General features: G+C 32.6%; 1 protein-coding gene across 1 annotated transcript; it reads left to right on the top strand.

The window, feature by feature from the left end:
* The first annotated feature begins 6,374 nt into the window (after positions 1 to 6,374).
* Positions 6,375 to 7,777, top strand: LOC146919923 (uncharacterized). Its single transcript, XM_085713309.1, has 2 exons — positions 6,375 to 6,512; positions 6,824 to 7,777. Exon 2 carries the CDS (start codon positions 6,833 to 6,835, stop codon positions 7,553 to 7,555), a length of 723 nt encoding a protein of 240 aa, XP_085569435.1. The 5' UTR covers positions 6,375 to 6,512; positions 6,824 to 6,832; the 3' UTR covers positions 7,556 to 7,777.
* The last annotated feature ends 11,684 nt before the right edge of the window (positions 7,778 to 19,461 follow it).

Here is a 19,461-nt window from a genome sequence, read left to right as displayed (position 1 = left end):
CACCACTTGAAAATTTTTATTTGATTTGAATTGTTTGGTAGTGTGCTAGAAAGCTTGTCCAAAGCCTTGTGAGTTTCCTTTTGATTCTTTTGTTTGAGGACAAACAGAAAGCTAAGTTGGGGAGAGTTTGATAAGTGCTCAAAAGTAATATATTTCATGTGTTAAAAGAGGCATTTTTAGTGACTTGTTATGCAAGTTATCTACGGAAAAGCAACCAATTGTTGTAATTATACTATTTATGCTTTATATGCCTAATTCTACCCAATTTATGCAGGAAATGACAAGCAAGGACCAAAACTCAAGTTGTGTGAACCAAGCAGATCTCGCTTACGCGAGGTCATCTCGCTTAAGCGAGATTCCTCCAGGGAGAAGCTCAACCTTCGCTTGCATCTCGCTTTCAGGGTCGCTTGTGAATTTTAGAATCTCGCTTACGCGAGATCATCTCGCTTACGCGAGATTTCTCCAGGGAACAGATGAGCATCTCGCTTTCTATCTCGCTTCCATGTCGCTCAAGCAGGATTCTAAGGCGGTTTAAGTTTCAAGCAACTTCGCTTGCGCGAGGTCTCACTCGCTTACGCGAGATACAACTTCATCAAGGAGCAGGGCTACGTGGCAAGACTTCATTGGCCATTGTTAGATATTTAGGCTTCTCGCTTGAGCGAGATGTATCTCGCTTAAGCGAGATTGCACGTTTTCAGCCCATTTAAATACAAGTTTTCCCTCTCTCTAGAACCATTCACTATTCCATTGAAACATTTTATACATTTCTAGAGAGAGGTTAGAGCTATTTCATAGAGAGAAACACAAAGCAAGTGATTAAGGAGTAGATTCAACCCTAGATTCATTGAGACATCAAGGATCTTGGCATGGAATCTTCATCTTTCCTTCATTCCTTGCATTAGTTTACATGTCTATATGTAACTATCACCTTCTTTGTAGTATTGAGGTAACTATCAAGCTATTATGTAATCTTTTGATCTTTTAATATATAAGGTTCTAGCTTAATGATTCAATATTGTTGTTATTCTTGCTTTTAATGCTTTCAAAGAGATTCAAGATGATTTGGACACAAACTCTTGAATCTAGAACTAGAATAACAATCTATCTTATGTTATATCACTCTTGACAAGTTTGTAAACCTTTGATAATTACTTTTAATCAAGATTTTAATGCTTTCGGATACTTAATCAGGCTGGACACGGTCGATTAAGTTATCCGATCGACTTTGTTATCGTTTAAGGAATTTGGACACGAATGTTTAAACGCTAACTTGGAAATAACGATGTCGCTTTGGACACGAAGGATATTGTAGAAATGATTGTAATAATATTGGTTATAAAGCTAGAGTCTGTTAATCGATCGAGAGATTGCTGCTGTTATGCTTGCTCGTTATCTTATACCGCAAGCGAAATAGTTCGATCCCCTCTCGTTTTTACTTTAGTGTCAAATATGGATATAGTGTTACAAACAAACAAATTATATCCAAACCCTTAATGTGAACGATTGTGTAAATGCTTATGATTAAACGTAACTCCCTGTGGAAACGATCCTATATATACTCACGTGTACATAGTTAAATGACATGTAGGAAAAATCTTACATCAGCCCCATTTGTGAAATTTTAATACCAATATGCCCTACTTGAAAAAAACATAAATTAAAAATATGGAAAAAAAGTCTAATAAAATGCTTAGTAAAATATTACAACAATAATATTATATTAATTAACATTAAAACATAACATAAAAGCATAAAAATATAAAAATTAAAAATTATTATGATAAATAAAAAACTACAAATGTCCGTCAGTGTCACATCCCCTACGTCTAATGTCACGAACAAGATATCGTGGTTCTTCCGGTTGTATGTTGTCGATAGATGATTGCACAGAAGAACTGCCTCCTTGAAGCATTCCATTAAATGACTTAAAAAATCCTCTTTCAACTTCAGTACCGTCTTGACGCCATACTTCGCGTAGAAAATCGTGATCGGCTGTGCCCCATGTAGCGTTTAATGATGGACTGGAAAAATTAAAATTAAGCATCGGTGTGAAGTTATTATGTGGTTGGGTTTGTTGTGTAAACCGAAGGTCGAAATGTTCTTGGGGCGTCCCCTTCATATTGGATCCCATACGAAGGGGAAATTCTCTGCCACGATGAGACAATGCGAAGAGTGAAAAAAGGCCGTCCAAATAGTACTCGCATTATGACTGAAATGGATGCGGTGGAAAGAAATCCAAGAAAATGTGGAATGTGTCGTGAGACCAGACACTCACGAAAAAATTGTCCTCTTACTAGACAAAACTAGTTATTTTTGTGTAATTGATATTTTATATTGTGCTATCTTTTAATGTAATAAATATTATTGTTGTTATATTTTATTATGAAGTTTATTAGTCTATTTTCAAAATATTTTTAATTTAAGTTTTTAGGTTTTAATAATTAAAATTGAAAAAAAATTCTACAAAACCACAACAAAAAAAAAAAGAAAAAAAAACGAAAGACAAAAAGAAAAAAGACCTTCACGAGTCCGCCATTTCAATTGGCAAGCTCGTTGCCACGTCGCCTTCACGGGTGCGCCATATGATTTGGCATACTCATGCTTCAAAAACTCAACTAGAGCATATTGATATTTAATTTCTCAAGTAGGGCAGATTGGTAATAAAAACTCGGAAATTCTACCCTATACCCCGACACATGTACTTTCACCCCTACAAATTTTTTAAAATTCCAATTTTACCCCTTTTACTGTATAATCTTTTACACATAAATTTTTCATCCTCATTTTCAACATCTCTTAATTCAGGATGAGTTCACCCCCACATGATATTTTTCCAATTACGTATTTCCGTTTTTTTTTCTTCACTATAAAACCTTTCCGAAAATAATTCGGAATACTCATATATACGATTCCGAAAAGAATTTGGAACACTTGCATATGCTTAGCTTTCCGGTGCATGCTAGTTACTTACAAAATCAAATAATTATCTATGTCAAAAACAAACAACCGAAAACGTTTATACTTGCTTTCGGTGCATCTAATTTAATAGTTTCTTATTCATTCTTTGATAAACATTTATGCTAGTTACAATAACATCACAAAGTTGATTGTAAAACGTTTTATTATTAGCATCAGAGTTGATTGTAAAGCTTATTGTCTGCGTTTATTCATCACAGAGTTTATACAATAATAAAACGTTTATGCTAGTTTCTTATTCATTCTTGAATAAAAGTTTATTAAAAAAAACAATAACATCAAAAATCTGGAAATCTTCATTCATTCCGGAAACAATAATCACAAGTCACAGAGTTGAACAAAAAGGCATTGATTTACGGTAACAATGCTTTCATTCATTAAAACAGTTTGAGTCCAAAAAAAATAAGAACTTAAAATTGAAAAAAAAAAGTGCTGAACAGGAAATCTTCACGCAACCATTCCGGAAAGAATTCGAAACTATTCCAGAATGAATTCGAAACGATTCAGGAACGATTTGCATGCGTTTTCCAGAAAACCAACCGGATCGCTTCACATGCGTTTTCCGGGAATCAATGATTCAGAGATGATTCTGAAAACTCAACACGATTCTATGAAGGATTCCGCTAACCCACTACCTCATAAATCGTTAACAAACCCAGAAAACCTTAAACCTCAATCAATAATTCCATTGAACAATTAAGAGAAAGAAGAAAAAAAATGAAACGATTGGCAAGCTTATTGTTTACGTTTGCTGGGAGTGGGGGCTTTCCTTCTGCAGCAACAATTTTTTTTTTCTTCCAGAAATGTAGGGGTGAAGGTGGGGTGAATAAGTGAGGGGTGAAATGTGTTTTATTTTACATAAGGGTAAATTTGGTAGTTTGTGTAAAATGTTGGGGTGAATGTATAATAATAGGGGTGTGGGGTATAACTTCCTATATCACATGTAGTGCAGACACGTGAAAAAGCCCACTTATTACCATCCACCAACAAAATAACCTCTTTGATTTCTTCTTCCGAAAATGGTTTTGTTAGCTCCATGGTTTGAATCTTGTTATTGAGTCTTACTCGAGGTTTCTCAAAAGTTCTTTTGGAACGTGAGTTGGTCACCTTTTCATTCACGTTACCCGATCATGAATAAAATTCCAACACCCTTAATACTCCATCTGTCCCATATTACTTACCTATTTAGAATATTTACATTATTTATGTAACATGTTTTGACTCTATTTTTCTACTAATATATAAAAACAAAATATAGCATATAAGATGCTGTTAGATTCGTCTCGATTAATATTTTTAAAATATCAAATTTTCGTAATTTTTTCTACTAGATTATTAAAGAAATTTAAGTTTAAAATTATGCATTGACATACGTGACAGAGTCAACTAGGTCAAGTAATATGTGATTGAGTAGCATCCAAGAGGTCAAATGGATGCATATCTTTTAGGAGACTAACCAAATTGCTGACAAGTTAACTAACTGGTGTATGTCCATAGGTTAGACACGGAATGTAAAATTTTCAACGTTACTCCTTTTGTTTGGACTTTTAACCCCCTCACTTAAAAAAAAAAAAAACTCATTTAACAATTGAAATAAGGGTTAATTAAGTATACGATCTTTTTCGTAAATATTCAAAATTTTGTATTTAGTCTTTAAAAAAACTTTTTTTAATCTTAGTATTTTCCTTTGACATTTTTAGTGCAAGACAAATTTTTATGAGGACTAAAGTGCTAATGGAAAATTTTACAGGATTAAAAAAGATGACAAATTTTTTTTACGTAAAAAAGTACGTTTTTATACGGGACTTAACAGTAAATTCTAAATCTATTCTATACTATATCTATATTATACTAACGAAAAGACGGATACAAACATTTATATTTTTAGTTTTAATCCAAACACACTTTTATATTAGTGAAAATTCAAAAGTTAGCGCAATAAAAAGAGTGGAAAGACGAGCACGTGAGTGCCCGTCTTTTTCTAGTATTTAACTATTTATAATGACTATTTACTTAGATTATGTTTGGTATGAGTTAAAATAAAAGTGATATTGACATTGAATAATTTATAGATTATTTTTTAGAGAATTTATAAAAAAAATTGGAATCTATTTTGCATTTGTTTATCATAATAAAAATTATTTTTTTAAGAAATAATTTAGTTTGTTTCGATACAACTATATAAAAGAGATTTAACAAAAATTCAAAAGAGTAACAACAAATACCATATAAAAGAGATTTTTTGTTATAAAATTAGGTTAATCTTTTAACTCTTATTTTTCTTACCTCTTAAAAAATCTATTTTTCTTCTGTTTTTTATTTTTTTAATTTAAATTCAGATTTTCTTAAAATTGATTTTTTTGAAAGAATCTTTTTTTCGGTAAAAAAGATATAACAAACAGCTCTAAATTAACCCTTGAAATAAAGATAATGAAATTAGGGGTGGACAACGGTCGGGTTCGGGCGGGTTCGGGCCCAAAACGCCAAACCGAACACAACCCGCGGGTGGCATACACGAACCCAAATCTAACCGTTCATTTCTACGGATTGGTCGGGTTTCGGGTAGCTCGGGTTACGGGTCACGCGGGCGGTTATATACGGGTAAGATCTTTGGCATCCCACAAAAATTCCCTAACAAATCACATGAACAGAAAAACAAAGAGTAGGTTGAGGTTTGAGAAGCACAACGAAAACAAAGTAGATTGAGATTTGAGAAAGGTATGAAGAACAAGGAAGAAGAGAAGATTTTAAGCATGCTCATCACCAAACCAGAACTCCTTTTCTCTTTGGATCTCCCAGGCTGTAGTTCTAAAACTTTAGCATTTTAGTAGATGGAGAGAATTTGTGTAGATGAGAGAGAAACTGAATAGAAAAAAATAATTAATTAAAATAAATAGCCTCTTTACATTGTTTCCGAAACGGGAGAGAGAGAATTTAATTTATTATTTTTTATGTAATGAAGACTTTCTACAATATTTTTATTCATTTCAAATTTTAATTGGCAATTATTACTGTATAGAGAAAATTGTGGATCTCAAGGGGACATGTTGTTATCCAGTCAAAAGGAAATATAGAGAAAAGTCTAGTACCTATTAATAGTGTTGTCTTTTCCATGAGAACGTGGCACTCTTGCTGTGATGTGCCTTCACTGCCTTGTCTATCACCATTTGAAGATTTACAGGGGTAATATTTTTATAATAGTTATAGATTTACGGGTGGGTTCGGGTACCCGCGGGTGAAGGTCCTTTACCCACTTCTACCCACTGATACCCTTGTGTACCCGTATTTGTGACCCGTTTGACCCGCAGACCCGATTTAAACCACCCAGTTCGGTTTTTTTTTTTCGGTTTTTTTCGGGTTGGGCCGGGCCACGGGTCCTTGTCCAGCCCTAAATGAAATGACTTTTTAGACCAAAAATATTCGAGTTCAAAACCTGGAAAGTTCCACAAGTTATCTGTGACGACCAAATCTAGGGCTTTTCACTCTGACAATTTACCTTTCCAATCAAAATCTGAAAATCCAATCCCAACGCAATCGTAAGTTTCTTTCTCAATTCTTCTTTTACATTTTTTTACGTTGCTGTTCTTAGACTCGATCCCTATCTCTGTCCTTTTAATTTTTATTTTTCTGTCACTTTCGCCGATCGAATAATTATGCGATTTTACCCATGAATTCATGTTTTACATTTTTTTTGTTTATTTATTTGTATATTAATTCAATTCAATTTCTCTGTGAAATTATAGGGTTTCATGTTTATATGATAAAGATTAAATTAATTCTTCAGTGAAATTCTAGGGTTTCGTGTTTATAACTGATAACAAATTTGTTACATTTGACAATCTGATAGATTAGAGAAATGTCTCGACGTTTTGGAGAATCAGGAGAATCAACGAAATCAGCATCTGCACCACCAAACCCATCATGTTCATCAGGGAACAGTTCCAACAATGATCCTGGTGATGTCGGCGATTTTGAATGTAACATATGTTTTGATTTGGCACAGGATCCAGTGATCACACTTTGTGGTCATTTATTTTGTTGGCCATGTCTTTATAGGTGGTTACATCATCATTCCCATTCCCAAGAATGTCCTGTTTGTAAAGCACTTGTTCAGGAAGAGAAATTGGTGCCTCTTTATGGTAGAGGAAAAACACAGACGGATCCGAGAACTAAATCGTATCCGGGGATGGAGATTCCTCGCCGTCCTTCCGGACAGAGGCCGCAAACCGTGCCGAATCCTCCACCTCATAACAATGGGAGTTTTACTGCTGGGATTGGATTGATGGGTGGATTTCTTCCGATGGCTACTGCTAGATTTGGAAACTTTTCGTTTTCGACGGGTTTTGGTGGGTTTATCCCGTCACTTATGAATATACACTTTCATGGTTTTCAGGATGCTACTGTTTATGGGACAACTTCTGGTTATCCATTTGGGTTTAACAGGTTTCAGGGTGGGAATGCGAGAGGTTTCAATTCGCAAGCGACAGGACAAGTGCAACGGCAGGAGGATAATTGTTTGAAGAATTTGCTTATGCTGATTGGATTTCTAGTCCTTCTTACGGTTATCTTTTTTATGTAATGATGTTTTTCGTTGAACTTACTTACATTGCTGTTAGTTTGTTTTTAATCTTCTACACTAAATGGAGTTATTTTGAGTTTGTGAATATTTTGGTTGGTTTCAACTTTCAAGAGGGAGTTGTAGGCTTAAGAATGCTGCCGGTTAGCCCTTTTATCAACTGTATTATAAACATCTGTTATCTTGTAGTAAACTTGAATGTTTCCTGTTTTGTTTCTTCGTCAATTGCATGCTTTTGTTTGCTGTCCTGTGATGAATGTTCTGTTTTTAATCTTTAGTCTTTGCTTTGACAGTTTCACAAGGGATTAGGTTGATAGACTGAGGGTTTTGTCAAGTGTATAGTTTTGACCATTCACCGCATATAAGTGGAGATTATGATAACATGTATGCTTATGAATAGTAAATTTAAGCTTTCAAATTCAAACTGATTGCAACTCTGCAATACACATTCACTCTAAGGAGCCAAAGAGTCGGTTTTTGAGTATCTGAGTGACTGATAGCTTTACAAAAATTACAATACTTAGGTCATCAGCAGCACACGTTTTGTGAATTAGTTATTGATAGTTGACTATCTTATTAATCTCCCTGTCACTGCAAAGATAATGTCAGTGCAGAGAAGTAGAAATCCTAGGATGTAGTTCTAAATAGAGGCAGATTACAGATTACTTTACATAATATTGCACGACCTAATGGGATTGCAATAAAGACATTAAGACGTCATTTTGCTTTGTGGGTGAATATATTTTGACCATTTGCATTTGGCTACAAAGCTCTCTGTATATTCTGTTTTTACTTCGGGCATAGTTTTGAAAGCTTATACTTCCAAAAGACTATCTACCTGTTTGGTTGTGCGTCTCCGTCGCCAAATGCATGTTTATGGCGATTTCACCGCGATTTACAGATGCTCCAAAAGCAAGCTTCTGCTGGCAACATGGTTTTTCAACACGGAAATTGCAAACTCGCATTTGCATGTGTTATTTTGTTTGACATCTGTGCATATTTGATTCACTTTGATTATTATCCTCTGCAAGTTTTTCAAGCATTTTCCAATGTCCTTTGCTCAATCGTCTTCAACTGTTGAACACCCCAGTATCTTGCTGTTCGTCATGCCATATGGCAAAATAAAAGTCAAAAAAGCTAACCATCCTGAATACCAGAACTCAAACGGGGTTCTTGGTTTTAAGTATTATGGCTACTTTTTGTTCTTATTGTATAAACGCAACTTAGATCTTCAGATGCACCTTGCTTATTCAAAACAAGAGATCTTCAATGCACCAAAAGACATGCTAGAACAAGTTTTCTCTCATGCATAATTAGAGAAGCTGCGATGACGGTTTGCATATAAGAAAAAATTACAAGAGTCAAAAGATATGCTAGAACAAGATTTTATCTCATGCATAATTTGAAAAAAAAAAATACAGATCTTCAATGCACCAAAAGATATGCTAGAACAAGTTTTTATCTCATGCATAATTAGAGAAGCTGATTGTTGCTTATGTCTTGAGGGTTTAATCTTTTCTCGGTTGTGGAATTTAAGTTTGAAAAGTTTTACCATTAGAGTTCTTAAATACGATTTGGCATTGTTAGGTTCACATTAAGAATTTAAAATGAGTTTTATCATTGAAGATACTTTTAGATTCTTAGCTTGCGTTGAGCAAGTCGCACTATTAAATAAAACAATTTGATTTTTTTCATAAATTTATTTTAATATACAAGAGTCCCTCTTTGAAAATACTTATATAATACCTTATAAGCTGTTGGGTATATCATGATAAATATTTTTAAAACATCAACTTTTTATAATTTTTGTTAATAGAGATAATTAAAGATGTTAAAGGTAAAAATTATGTCTTGCAATGTATGAAACAGTCAATTGTCACTTAATATGAAAATGAGGGAGTAATAAGTTTTTGTATCTTCTATAGGAGTTGCATATGCTTGTGATTTTAGACTTTTCTCTTTTTCAATTGAAGTATTGAGTTGGATTCCGTGGCACATGGAATAATCATATGCTTTGCTTAGTTTGTATATCTTTTTCCTATTGGTAAGGCATAACATATGTTTAAGCAAATTTTAATGGAGTTTATGGTATTTTTGGTCTATTTTCCAGTAATTATAGTCCATAATTGGTTTATTTATTGACAGAAAGAAATCCAACTACGATTCAATCAATGTAAGCCACTTTGAGGACAGTAGCACATGTTGTGGATTAATTTTCACTTACATGATTAATAGCTATCGAATATTGACCATTGGAATCAACATGTTCTAACAAACAACGCATACGAAAGCACATGCAGCATAATAAAGGGAATAGAATTGGACATTGCATCAGGGAAAAATAAAACTAGAAAGAATATCAAGTGTGGGTCTTAGGAAACTTCATCATTAGATAGAAATGGGATTGTGTGGGCATTGACTAACTAACTGCCACTATTTTTCAACTAATCATCGTTATAAAAAAAAAATTTATATATATTTTGAAGTGTATTTTCAGACGGTATAAATCTTTTGAAAGTAGAGTTTTGAACAGTATAAAATTAACCTTCTTTCTATTGCTGTATACATATGAAGAGATTGAGGAATGGATGTTTTCTCCCTTATGCTGAAGGGCATAGATTTAGGGGTATATGCCTCTCCAATTGAGAAAACGTGAGAGAACAAGACCTGGGAGAATCTCCTCCCCAAATCATAAAATATCAAGGTTGATTTCTGTGATTAAAATAACATTTATCTATTCATTCCTTCTTAAAAAAAAAAAAAAAACGTATCTATATTCATTCTAGCATTTCTTCTTTCATTCGATTAACACATTTTAACAGAGTAGTTGTTAATATATAAAATTAACATTTTACTTATGTACTATATATGAAAGGTTTTCGTGAGTGTTTTTTAAGCTTATTTTCAACAAAAAGTGACATATGACATTCGAAAGTGGCATTCGAAAAAGGAAGTTCTACAAGACATTCAAAAGAGTTATTCGAAAGAAAAAAAACATTGAAAAAGGCATTCCGTATATTGATTAAAGTGTGTTGAACAAGTAAGCAAGTTCCTCTCAAAAAAAAAAAGTAAGCAAGTTCTACAAAAAAGTTATCTTAAGTTGTGGGAGTTTAATTAAATAGTTACTTTAATTAGGGACAAGTGTCAATATCTTAGAGTAGGAATTATAAGACATTTGTCAAAATATATAATGTAGAACTTGCTTCCTCAACCATCTACACCTGTCCCTAGAAGAAATCCCAGCCAACCATGGGTCGGTCCAAAAAAATGTATTGGACCCTATGCCTAATATTCGATGAGCATTATCCTCAAACCAACTTCCAACCCCTAAACCAATACCTAGGGCTGGACAAAAAACAGTCGGCCGGCCCAAACCGCCCGGTTCGAATGGCCCGTTGGCGTGCGGGTCGGGTTGAACGGATTAAACGGGTTTAGCGGGCTTGCAGATCTGGTTTTGTGTGGGTTAGTACAGACGGTTTCGGATCGTAGAAACCCAACCACGGTAACCCAATTGTAACCGTATACACTGCAAATATTCTACTCTATATGTCTACTCCCATCCTATAAAAAATTGACACATCATTGCTCCTTGAGACACACAATGCTGACAGCTAACACTCTTTCTTTTCTCTTTCTTTTCTCATTACTCCACTGTAACTATTTCAACTTTCCACACTTCCCCATCTCTCCTTTCTCTCTCCCGTGATTCTTCTGCATTCTTCTTCTTCTACACCCAAACAAATACTTCTCTTTATATTAAACAATGGAAAAAAGGATAAATTCATATTCCAACAAAACCAGAAAAATAAATTCAATTTTTCAATTGCATCAAATTTACTCAAGGCTTATAGATCCACATAACCTTCCATAGTTATTCAAACATCAACACACACAAGCAGCGCTTTTCTCGTCTCTGTACTTTATTATTCATCAAATTCATCATGTGTTCTTCCCCCTTCTCATCTCAATATTTCTCTATTATCTTGTTCAACAAATTCATCAATCATTTGAAGTGTTCTTTCATCCTCTATCCATGTCTATTTTTTCATTTCAGTCAAAACCCATCTATGTCGTGAAATCAAATACCCAAAAAAAAAATCATCTCTGTTTTTTAGGCTTTGAAGAATCCGAATAAACCGTCCGAGTAAACCGTCAACCGACGAAACCGATACCGAAGTTACCCGTAAGCTTAAATGGACGGAAATGGGTGATATATTCCCACCCGCGGTTTGCCTTCGGATTGGGGTTTTTCACCCGAAATCCGACCGAACCGTCCGATTGTCCAGCCCTACCAATACATGTTGGATTAATTATTTAATTAATCAATTATGGATTGACAATAATCAATTATTATAAGTTAATGTCATAATATAAATTATTGTCTATTGTGTTAAGCACTAATTAGTTGATGAATATGTGTGATTGAACTATTCTTTCTAAATGGACCGTGATGGGTTGGACCATTTATCTAAGCCCAATGAGAGGTCCCTGCCCTCAACCGTTTAGCTATTTAAACGTCATCCCATCAAACGGTTAAACTATTCTGAAACATTCTGGTGCTGAACGGAATGAGGGTAGTCATCCTCTCATCCTTCTGACAGCTATTGTTCATGAATCCTAAATTTAAAGGTACACAATCTCTTATTCCTTCTTTGTTGTCTTGATATGTTATATTTTGTATCTAATGATCCATGGCTAAACACTAAAACTTTTATCAATTGGTATCAGAGCCAAATAGATACAATTATGGCTGTCACTTTGAACCCTATTTTGGTTGAATCAGCTATTGTTCATGGATCCTAAATTTAAAGGTACACAATCTCTTATTCCTTCTTTGTTGTCTTGATATGCTATATTTTGTATCTAATGATCCATGGCTAAACACTAAAACTTTTATCAATACCGTCTTTAACCTTCATTAACTCCTTCCACCACACAGATTCATCCATATCCCCCTCTTTCAACCTCCCTCCCTCCTCACCATATCTTGCCACCAACATTCTATACCAGAGCCCATCACCGTCCACCGTCAACCTCCAACACCATTTCCTTGACAAAGCTATGTTAAATTCCCGCATCCGCCTAACCCCTATACCATCATACTCCTTTTCCATACAAATAGAGTTCCAATCAACACATAAAATTTTCCTAATATCCTCACCACCCCTCAAAATTTTCCTTATATAAAAAAAACATTATTTTTAGTGTGTACTTTTTTCTTAAAATTTTACCCATCATTTATTTTTTTTCTTCTTCTAATTTTATCATTTTTTGTCAATAAAAAACATAAGCATATGTCAATTAGGGCTGGACAATCGGACGGTTCGGTCGGATTTCGGGTGAAAAACCCCAATCCGAAGGCAAACCGCGGGTGGGAATATATCACCCATTTTCGTCCATTTAAGCTTACGGGTAACTTCGGTATCGGTTTCGTCGGTTAACGGTTTACTCGGACGGTTTATTCGGATTCTTCAAAGCCTAAAAAACAGAGATGATTTTTTTTTTTGGGTATTTGATTTCACGACATAGATGGGTTTTGACTGAAATGAAAAAATAGACATGGATAGAGGATGAAAGAACACTTCAAATGATTGATGAATTTGTTGAACAAGATAATAGAGAAATATTGAGATGAGAAGGGGGAAGAACACATGATGAATTTGATGAATAATAAAGTACAGAGACGAGAAAAGCGCTGCTTGTGTGTGTTGGTGTTTGAATAACTATGGAAGGTTATGTGGATCTATAAGCCTTGAGTAAATTTGATGCAATTGAAAAATTGAATTTATTTTTCTGGTTTTGTTGGAATATGAATTTCTCCTTTTTTCCATTGTTTAATATAAAGAGAAGTATTTGTTTGGGTGTAGAAGAAGAAGAATGCAAGTTTTTTTTTTTAAAAAACCCTATTCCCAAAAAAAAAATTCAAAACTGACCCCCTATGAGACTTATTTTCCAAAATGACCCACTTTCAATTTTTGTTGATTTTTTTTTTGTCGTTTTCCTCATTCCCGCCATTTGAAACGGCGGGAATGAGCCGCCATCTGACACATGTCACATCGTTACTGGTCATGCAGGTTTGACTTATTTTTTTTGAATTTTTTTTCGGTCCCGCCATTTCAAACGGCGGGAATGAATATTTAAATTTTTTTTTCGTTTTTTGTCAGCTGTTTTTTGTTTTGTCCTGTAGTGTATCAGAAAATTGAGAAAAAAATTTATATTTGCTCCCTTTTCTTTTTTTGTCAGCCGTTTTTTGTTTGTCCTGTAGTGTATCAGAAAATTGAGAAAAAATTTATATTTGCTCCCAGCAGGAGTCTTTTTGTTTTGTCCTGTAGTGTATCAGAAAATTGAGAAAAAATTTATATTTTCTCCCAGCAGGAGTCGAACCAGGCGCGCATGGGACAAAAAATTTATATTTGCTCTCAGCAGGAGTGGAACCAGGCGCGCATGGGACAAAGCAATCCTGTGTTGCCACTGAGCCAGTGTAGAATTGTTGTCAATTTACGCATCCAAGAATATATATATATATATATATCATTTCTTAAAACAGTTTTACACACCATGAACCATCCAATTTTTCATTTTTGTTTTTTTTAATATAAGTCTTAATATATATATATATATATATATATATATATATATAGGAGTTTTTATAATTTTAATTGGGATAATATATATTTGGACGAAATTATCATAGGGGGATAATATATATTTCGTCGAAATTATCATAGGGGGATAATATATATTTCGACGAAATTATCCCCCTATGATAATTCGACGAAATATATATTTTTCACCGGTAAATTATCCGACGAAATGATATATATATTATTTCAAAATATATATATTCAAAATAAAATCTAGATTTTGTTCATATTCGTCTGGTAATTTTTTAAAATAAAATCTAGAGTTTGTTCATATTCGTCGGACAAATTTTTCAAAATAAAATCTAGAATCCAATTAAAATTATAGAAACTCCTATATATATATATATTTTATAAGACTTATATTAAAAAAAACAAAAATGAAAAATTGGATGGTTCATGGTGTGTAAAACTGTTTTAAGAAATGGTATATATATTATTGGATGCGTAAATTGACAACAATTCTACACTGGCTCAGTGGCAACACAGGTTTGCTTTGTCCCATGCGCGCCTGGTTCGACTTCTGCTGGGAGCAAATATAAATTTTTTCTCAATTTTCTGATACACTACAAGACAAAACAATTCTGATACACTACAGGACAAAACAAAAAACGGCTGACAAAAAACGAAAAAAAAAATTAAATATTCATTCCCGCCATTCCGTTTGAAATGGCGGGACCGAAAAAAAATTCAAAAAAAATAAGTCAAACCTGCATGACCAGTAACGATGTGACATGTGTCAGATGGCGGCTCATTCCCGCCGTTTCAAATGGCGGGAATGAGGAAAACGACAAAAAAAAAATCAACAAAAATTGAAAGTGGGTCATTTTGGAAAATAAGTCTCATAGGGGGTCAGTTTTGAATTTTTTTTTGGGAACAGGGTTTTTAAAAAAAAAACTCGAAGAATGCAGAAGAATCACGGGAGAGAGAAAGGAGAGATGGGGAAGTGTGGAAAGTTGAAATAGTTACAGTGGAGTAATGAGAAAAGAAAGAGTGTTAGCTGTCAGCATTGTGTGTCTCAAGGAGCAATGATGTGTCAATTTTTTATAGGATGGGAGTAGACATATAGAGTAGAATATTTGCAGTGTATACGGTTACAATTGGGTTACCGTGGTTGGGTTTCTACGATCCGAAACCGTCCGTACTAACCCACACAAAACCAGATCAGCAAGCCCGCTCAACCCGTTTAATCCGTTCAACCCGACCCGCACGCCAACGGGCCATTCGAACCGGGCGGTTTGGGCCGGCCGACTGTTTTTTGTCCAGCCCTAATGTCAATGTCTCTTAATGAGAACACTGGTTGATCAAAGAAAACATGTGCACTAGATTATACTCCCTCCATCCTAAATGTAAGCAAAAACTAATAAACAAAAGTTAATGTATTTGATTCAAAATTTATATTAGATACATCAACTTATGTTGACTCATTTTTGCTTACATTTTAGGACGTAGGGAGTATTTAAAACCAAATTTCAAGCTTATTTTTTGTGGAGAAATTTTTTATAATGTTTTAAACATGTTTGCAAAGAAATCATTAAAATATTGAAATCTAATAAAAAAGACGCAAACATCTCACTCTTTTGTTGTTGAAGGAATCTCTTTTTTTTTTTTTTTGTAAAAACAAAAATTGAAATCTAATAATTTCTTAGAAACTAAAAACTAACTTAATTTTAAAATAAGAGGAGAAATATAGTAACATTTTCATCAAAAAATAAAAATATTGGTAACATTATGTCAATGAACTGTGGTGGGATCAAAAGAACACAGAAGGTCACGTTCGAGAAAATGATAGCATGCCAGTCACTCCCCTGCCTGCCATATTTCTTGCTTGGAGATGGACGTCCCTTTCCCTTTCAAATTAATTAACAAAAATCTAATGTACGTGTACTATTTTCATAAGTGGTATGTGATTCACTAATTAATCTCCTTCGTCTAAACACGTGAGATGATGACGACCTTAGTGGTGTTGGTTTTAGAAATATAAACATTTTAAATCTCAATTCATATTTTTTTGTCAAAAAAAAATAAATCGCAATTCATATTTTCATTTGTTTAGGGCTTAGAGTTTTGATATTTTATCATATTATCTACTCACTCATCAAGATGGATATAAGCGGTGGCGGAGCTAAAAATATATTTTAGGGTGGGCCACCAAAATGAACTATGATATATAAAACAAAATTTATGTTGTAGTGTGCAATAAATATAAAGTTGAAAATCAAAAAATTAAACAACATATACTAAAAATTTAAAATAATTCTCAACGCATTTCAAAATACTTTTTTTTTGAGCAAGCATTTCAAAATACTTGAAAACATATAAAATAGAATCAAAACTAATACTTGCACTAACTTCTCTTTCAAGTTTCAATATAAATATTCATGCTATATTTAGAATTAATGTCTCAAAATTAACGTATTATCCTCTATACATACATTTGAGAATGTTTAAAATGAACAATACACATGACATATCAAAAGCAAATTTAAAAGAAAAGTTACATGTGGCAATGTAAGGTTGAATCATAAAAGTCAAAGTCCAATTACACCATTTAAGACAAACTTTCTTTTTAATGACAGCATTTATGACATACTAAACTAACAAAGTATACCCAACAATCAAATAATAATCTTCAACAACAAAATTTTGAAAAATAATCTAATTAAATAATTATATATAATGACATAATTTCAAAATTAAAAAACTATAATTATAATTTATTAAATCTGCAAAAATATATGTTTTTTATTTATAAGATATATTTTGCATTGATTGAAAAATTACAATCTCAAATGACTACATTTCTTCTTGCAAATGAGTTTTTTGTCAAAATAAAAAACTAATAAATAATATAAATATAAACAAAAACATAGAGGGAAAGCATTTTTCAATAATAATAAATATCTTTGAAATAAACAAGAGACTATTATTTTTTAATAAAACTATATGTTTGCCATTGATAAATAGAAAAACATACGGGACAAATTTTTATCAAGAGAAGGAAATACAAGACTTCGGATGGGGGCCAAAGACCTGAACCACTAAATCAAAAAAGCAAAACCCAACAATCCTCTATACATCCTCAATCCTCTATACAGACATTTGAGAATGTTTAAAATGAACAATACACATGGCATATCAAAAGCAAATTTAAAAGAAAAGTTACATGTGGCAATGTAAGGTTGAATCATAAAAGTCATAGTCCAATTACACCATTTAAGAAAAACTTTCTTTTTAATGACACCATTTATGACATATTAAACTAACAAAGTATACCCAACAATCAAATAATAATCTTCAACAACAAAATTTTGAAAAATAATCTAATTAAATAATTATATATAATGACATAATTTCAAAATTAAAAAACAAGAATTATAATTTATTAAATCTGCAAAAATATATGTTTTTTATTTATAAGATATATTTTGCATTGATTGAAAAATTACAATCTCAAATGACTACATTTCTTCTTGCAAATGAGTTTTTTGTCAAAATAAAAAACTAATAAATAATATAAATATAAACAAAAACATAGAGGGAAAGCATTTTTCAATAATAATAAATATCTTTGAAATAAACAAGAGACTATTATTTTTTAATAAAACTATATGTTTGCCATTGATAAATAGAAAAACATAAGGGACAAATTTTTATCAAGAGAAGGAAATACAAGACTTCGGATGGGGGCCAAAGACCTAAACCACTAAATCAAAAAAGCAAAACCTAACAATCCTCTATACATACATTTGAGAATCCTCTATACATACATTTGATAATGTTTGAAATGAACAATACTCATGACATATCAAAAGCATATTTAAAAGAAAAGTTACATGTGACAATGTAAGATTGAATCATAAAAGTCATAGTCCAATTACACCATTAAAGACAAACTTTCTTTTTAATGACACCATTTATGACATACTAAACTAACAAAGTATACACTACAATCAAATAAAAATCTTCAACAACAAAATTTTGAAAAATAATCTAATTAAATAATTATATATAATGACATAATTTCAAAATGAAAAAACTAGAATTATAATTTATTTAATCTGCAAAAATATATGTTTTTTATTTATAAGATATATTTTGCATTGATTGAAAAATTACAATCTCAAATGACTACATTTCTTCTTGCAAATGAGTTTTTTGTCAAAATAAAAAACTAATAAATAATATAAATATAAACAAAAACATAGAGGGAAAACATTTTTCAATAATAATAAATATCTTTGAAATAAACAAGAGACTATTATTTTTTAATAAAACTATATGTTTGCCATTGGTAAATAGAAAAACATACGGGACAAATTTTTATTAAGAGATGCAAATACAAGACTTCAGATGGGGGCCAAAGACCTGGACCACTAAACTTAACTTAATCTTTTGTAGTTATGTACATGTAATTTGATTTTTTTTGTTTGTATTCCCTCTATTGTTTTAGTTAAAACAAATGTGACATGCATACTTTTCATCGCCAACTTTGATTGTCTTCGTTAAATTCTACGTATGTAAAATTGTATATAAGGACAAACTATAAAATATGGTATGTTTATGACATCTAAAAATTTAGTTTAAATAATATTTTGCATTTAATCTCTTAATATACTATCTTATTTAACTTATATTAACTATGAGATCAAATTTTTTATCTAAATAAATATTTGAAACATCATTTTAGAGACTAAAAAAAAATAGCCTAGAGCCCGTGCATTGCACGGGTTAACACACTAGTACTGTACACTTCTCAAATAAATGAAATATCAATCATTTGATGAGATGCAAAAATATATTTGTTCTTAAAGTAAACAAATCACACAATTGATAGCTACCAGAGATAATTTGTGCAGGGATCGGGGTTCGAACCCCGATTCCTCACATCTCCGCACATAATGTGTGTGAATCTAGCCATAGGCTACTTGACAAAAAAAAAATCACAAAGCATACACATTGAGAGGTGAAGATAATTGGGTGTGCCAGCTTGAAGTTTGTATTTAACATTTCACTTATTGATCTTTGAGGTGTGAGTTTTTTGTCGGGTATTTCGTTTATTGTACTTGCAAAAGTACAATAATCGATATTAAGGTTTAGTATTGTATTGGTCATGCCTTGAGAAGGCTCTCAAGAGTGATATTTATAGCCCTATATGTACATGCCGTGACTTAAACCTCAAGTAATGAGGGCACTTAAGTCTTTCTGCTGAGCTCTAGAGGCTTCTAGAAGTTAGCTGAGACGACACCCTGGGAAGGGCGCGCCCTA

The sequence above is a fragment of the Medicago sativa genome, chromosome 5 (genome assembly GCF_051527215.1).
Source record: "Medicago sativa cultivar Bolivia chromosome 5, Bolivia_mono, whole genome shotgun sequence".
NCBI classification, from domain to species: Eukaryota; Viridiplantae; Streptophyta; class Magnoliopsida; order Fabales; family Fabaceae; genus Medicago; species Medicago sativa.
Note: the sequence above shows the minus strand (reverse complement) of the source record. Positions and strands in the feature narration are given on the sequence as shown.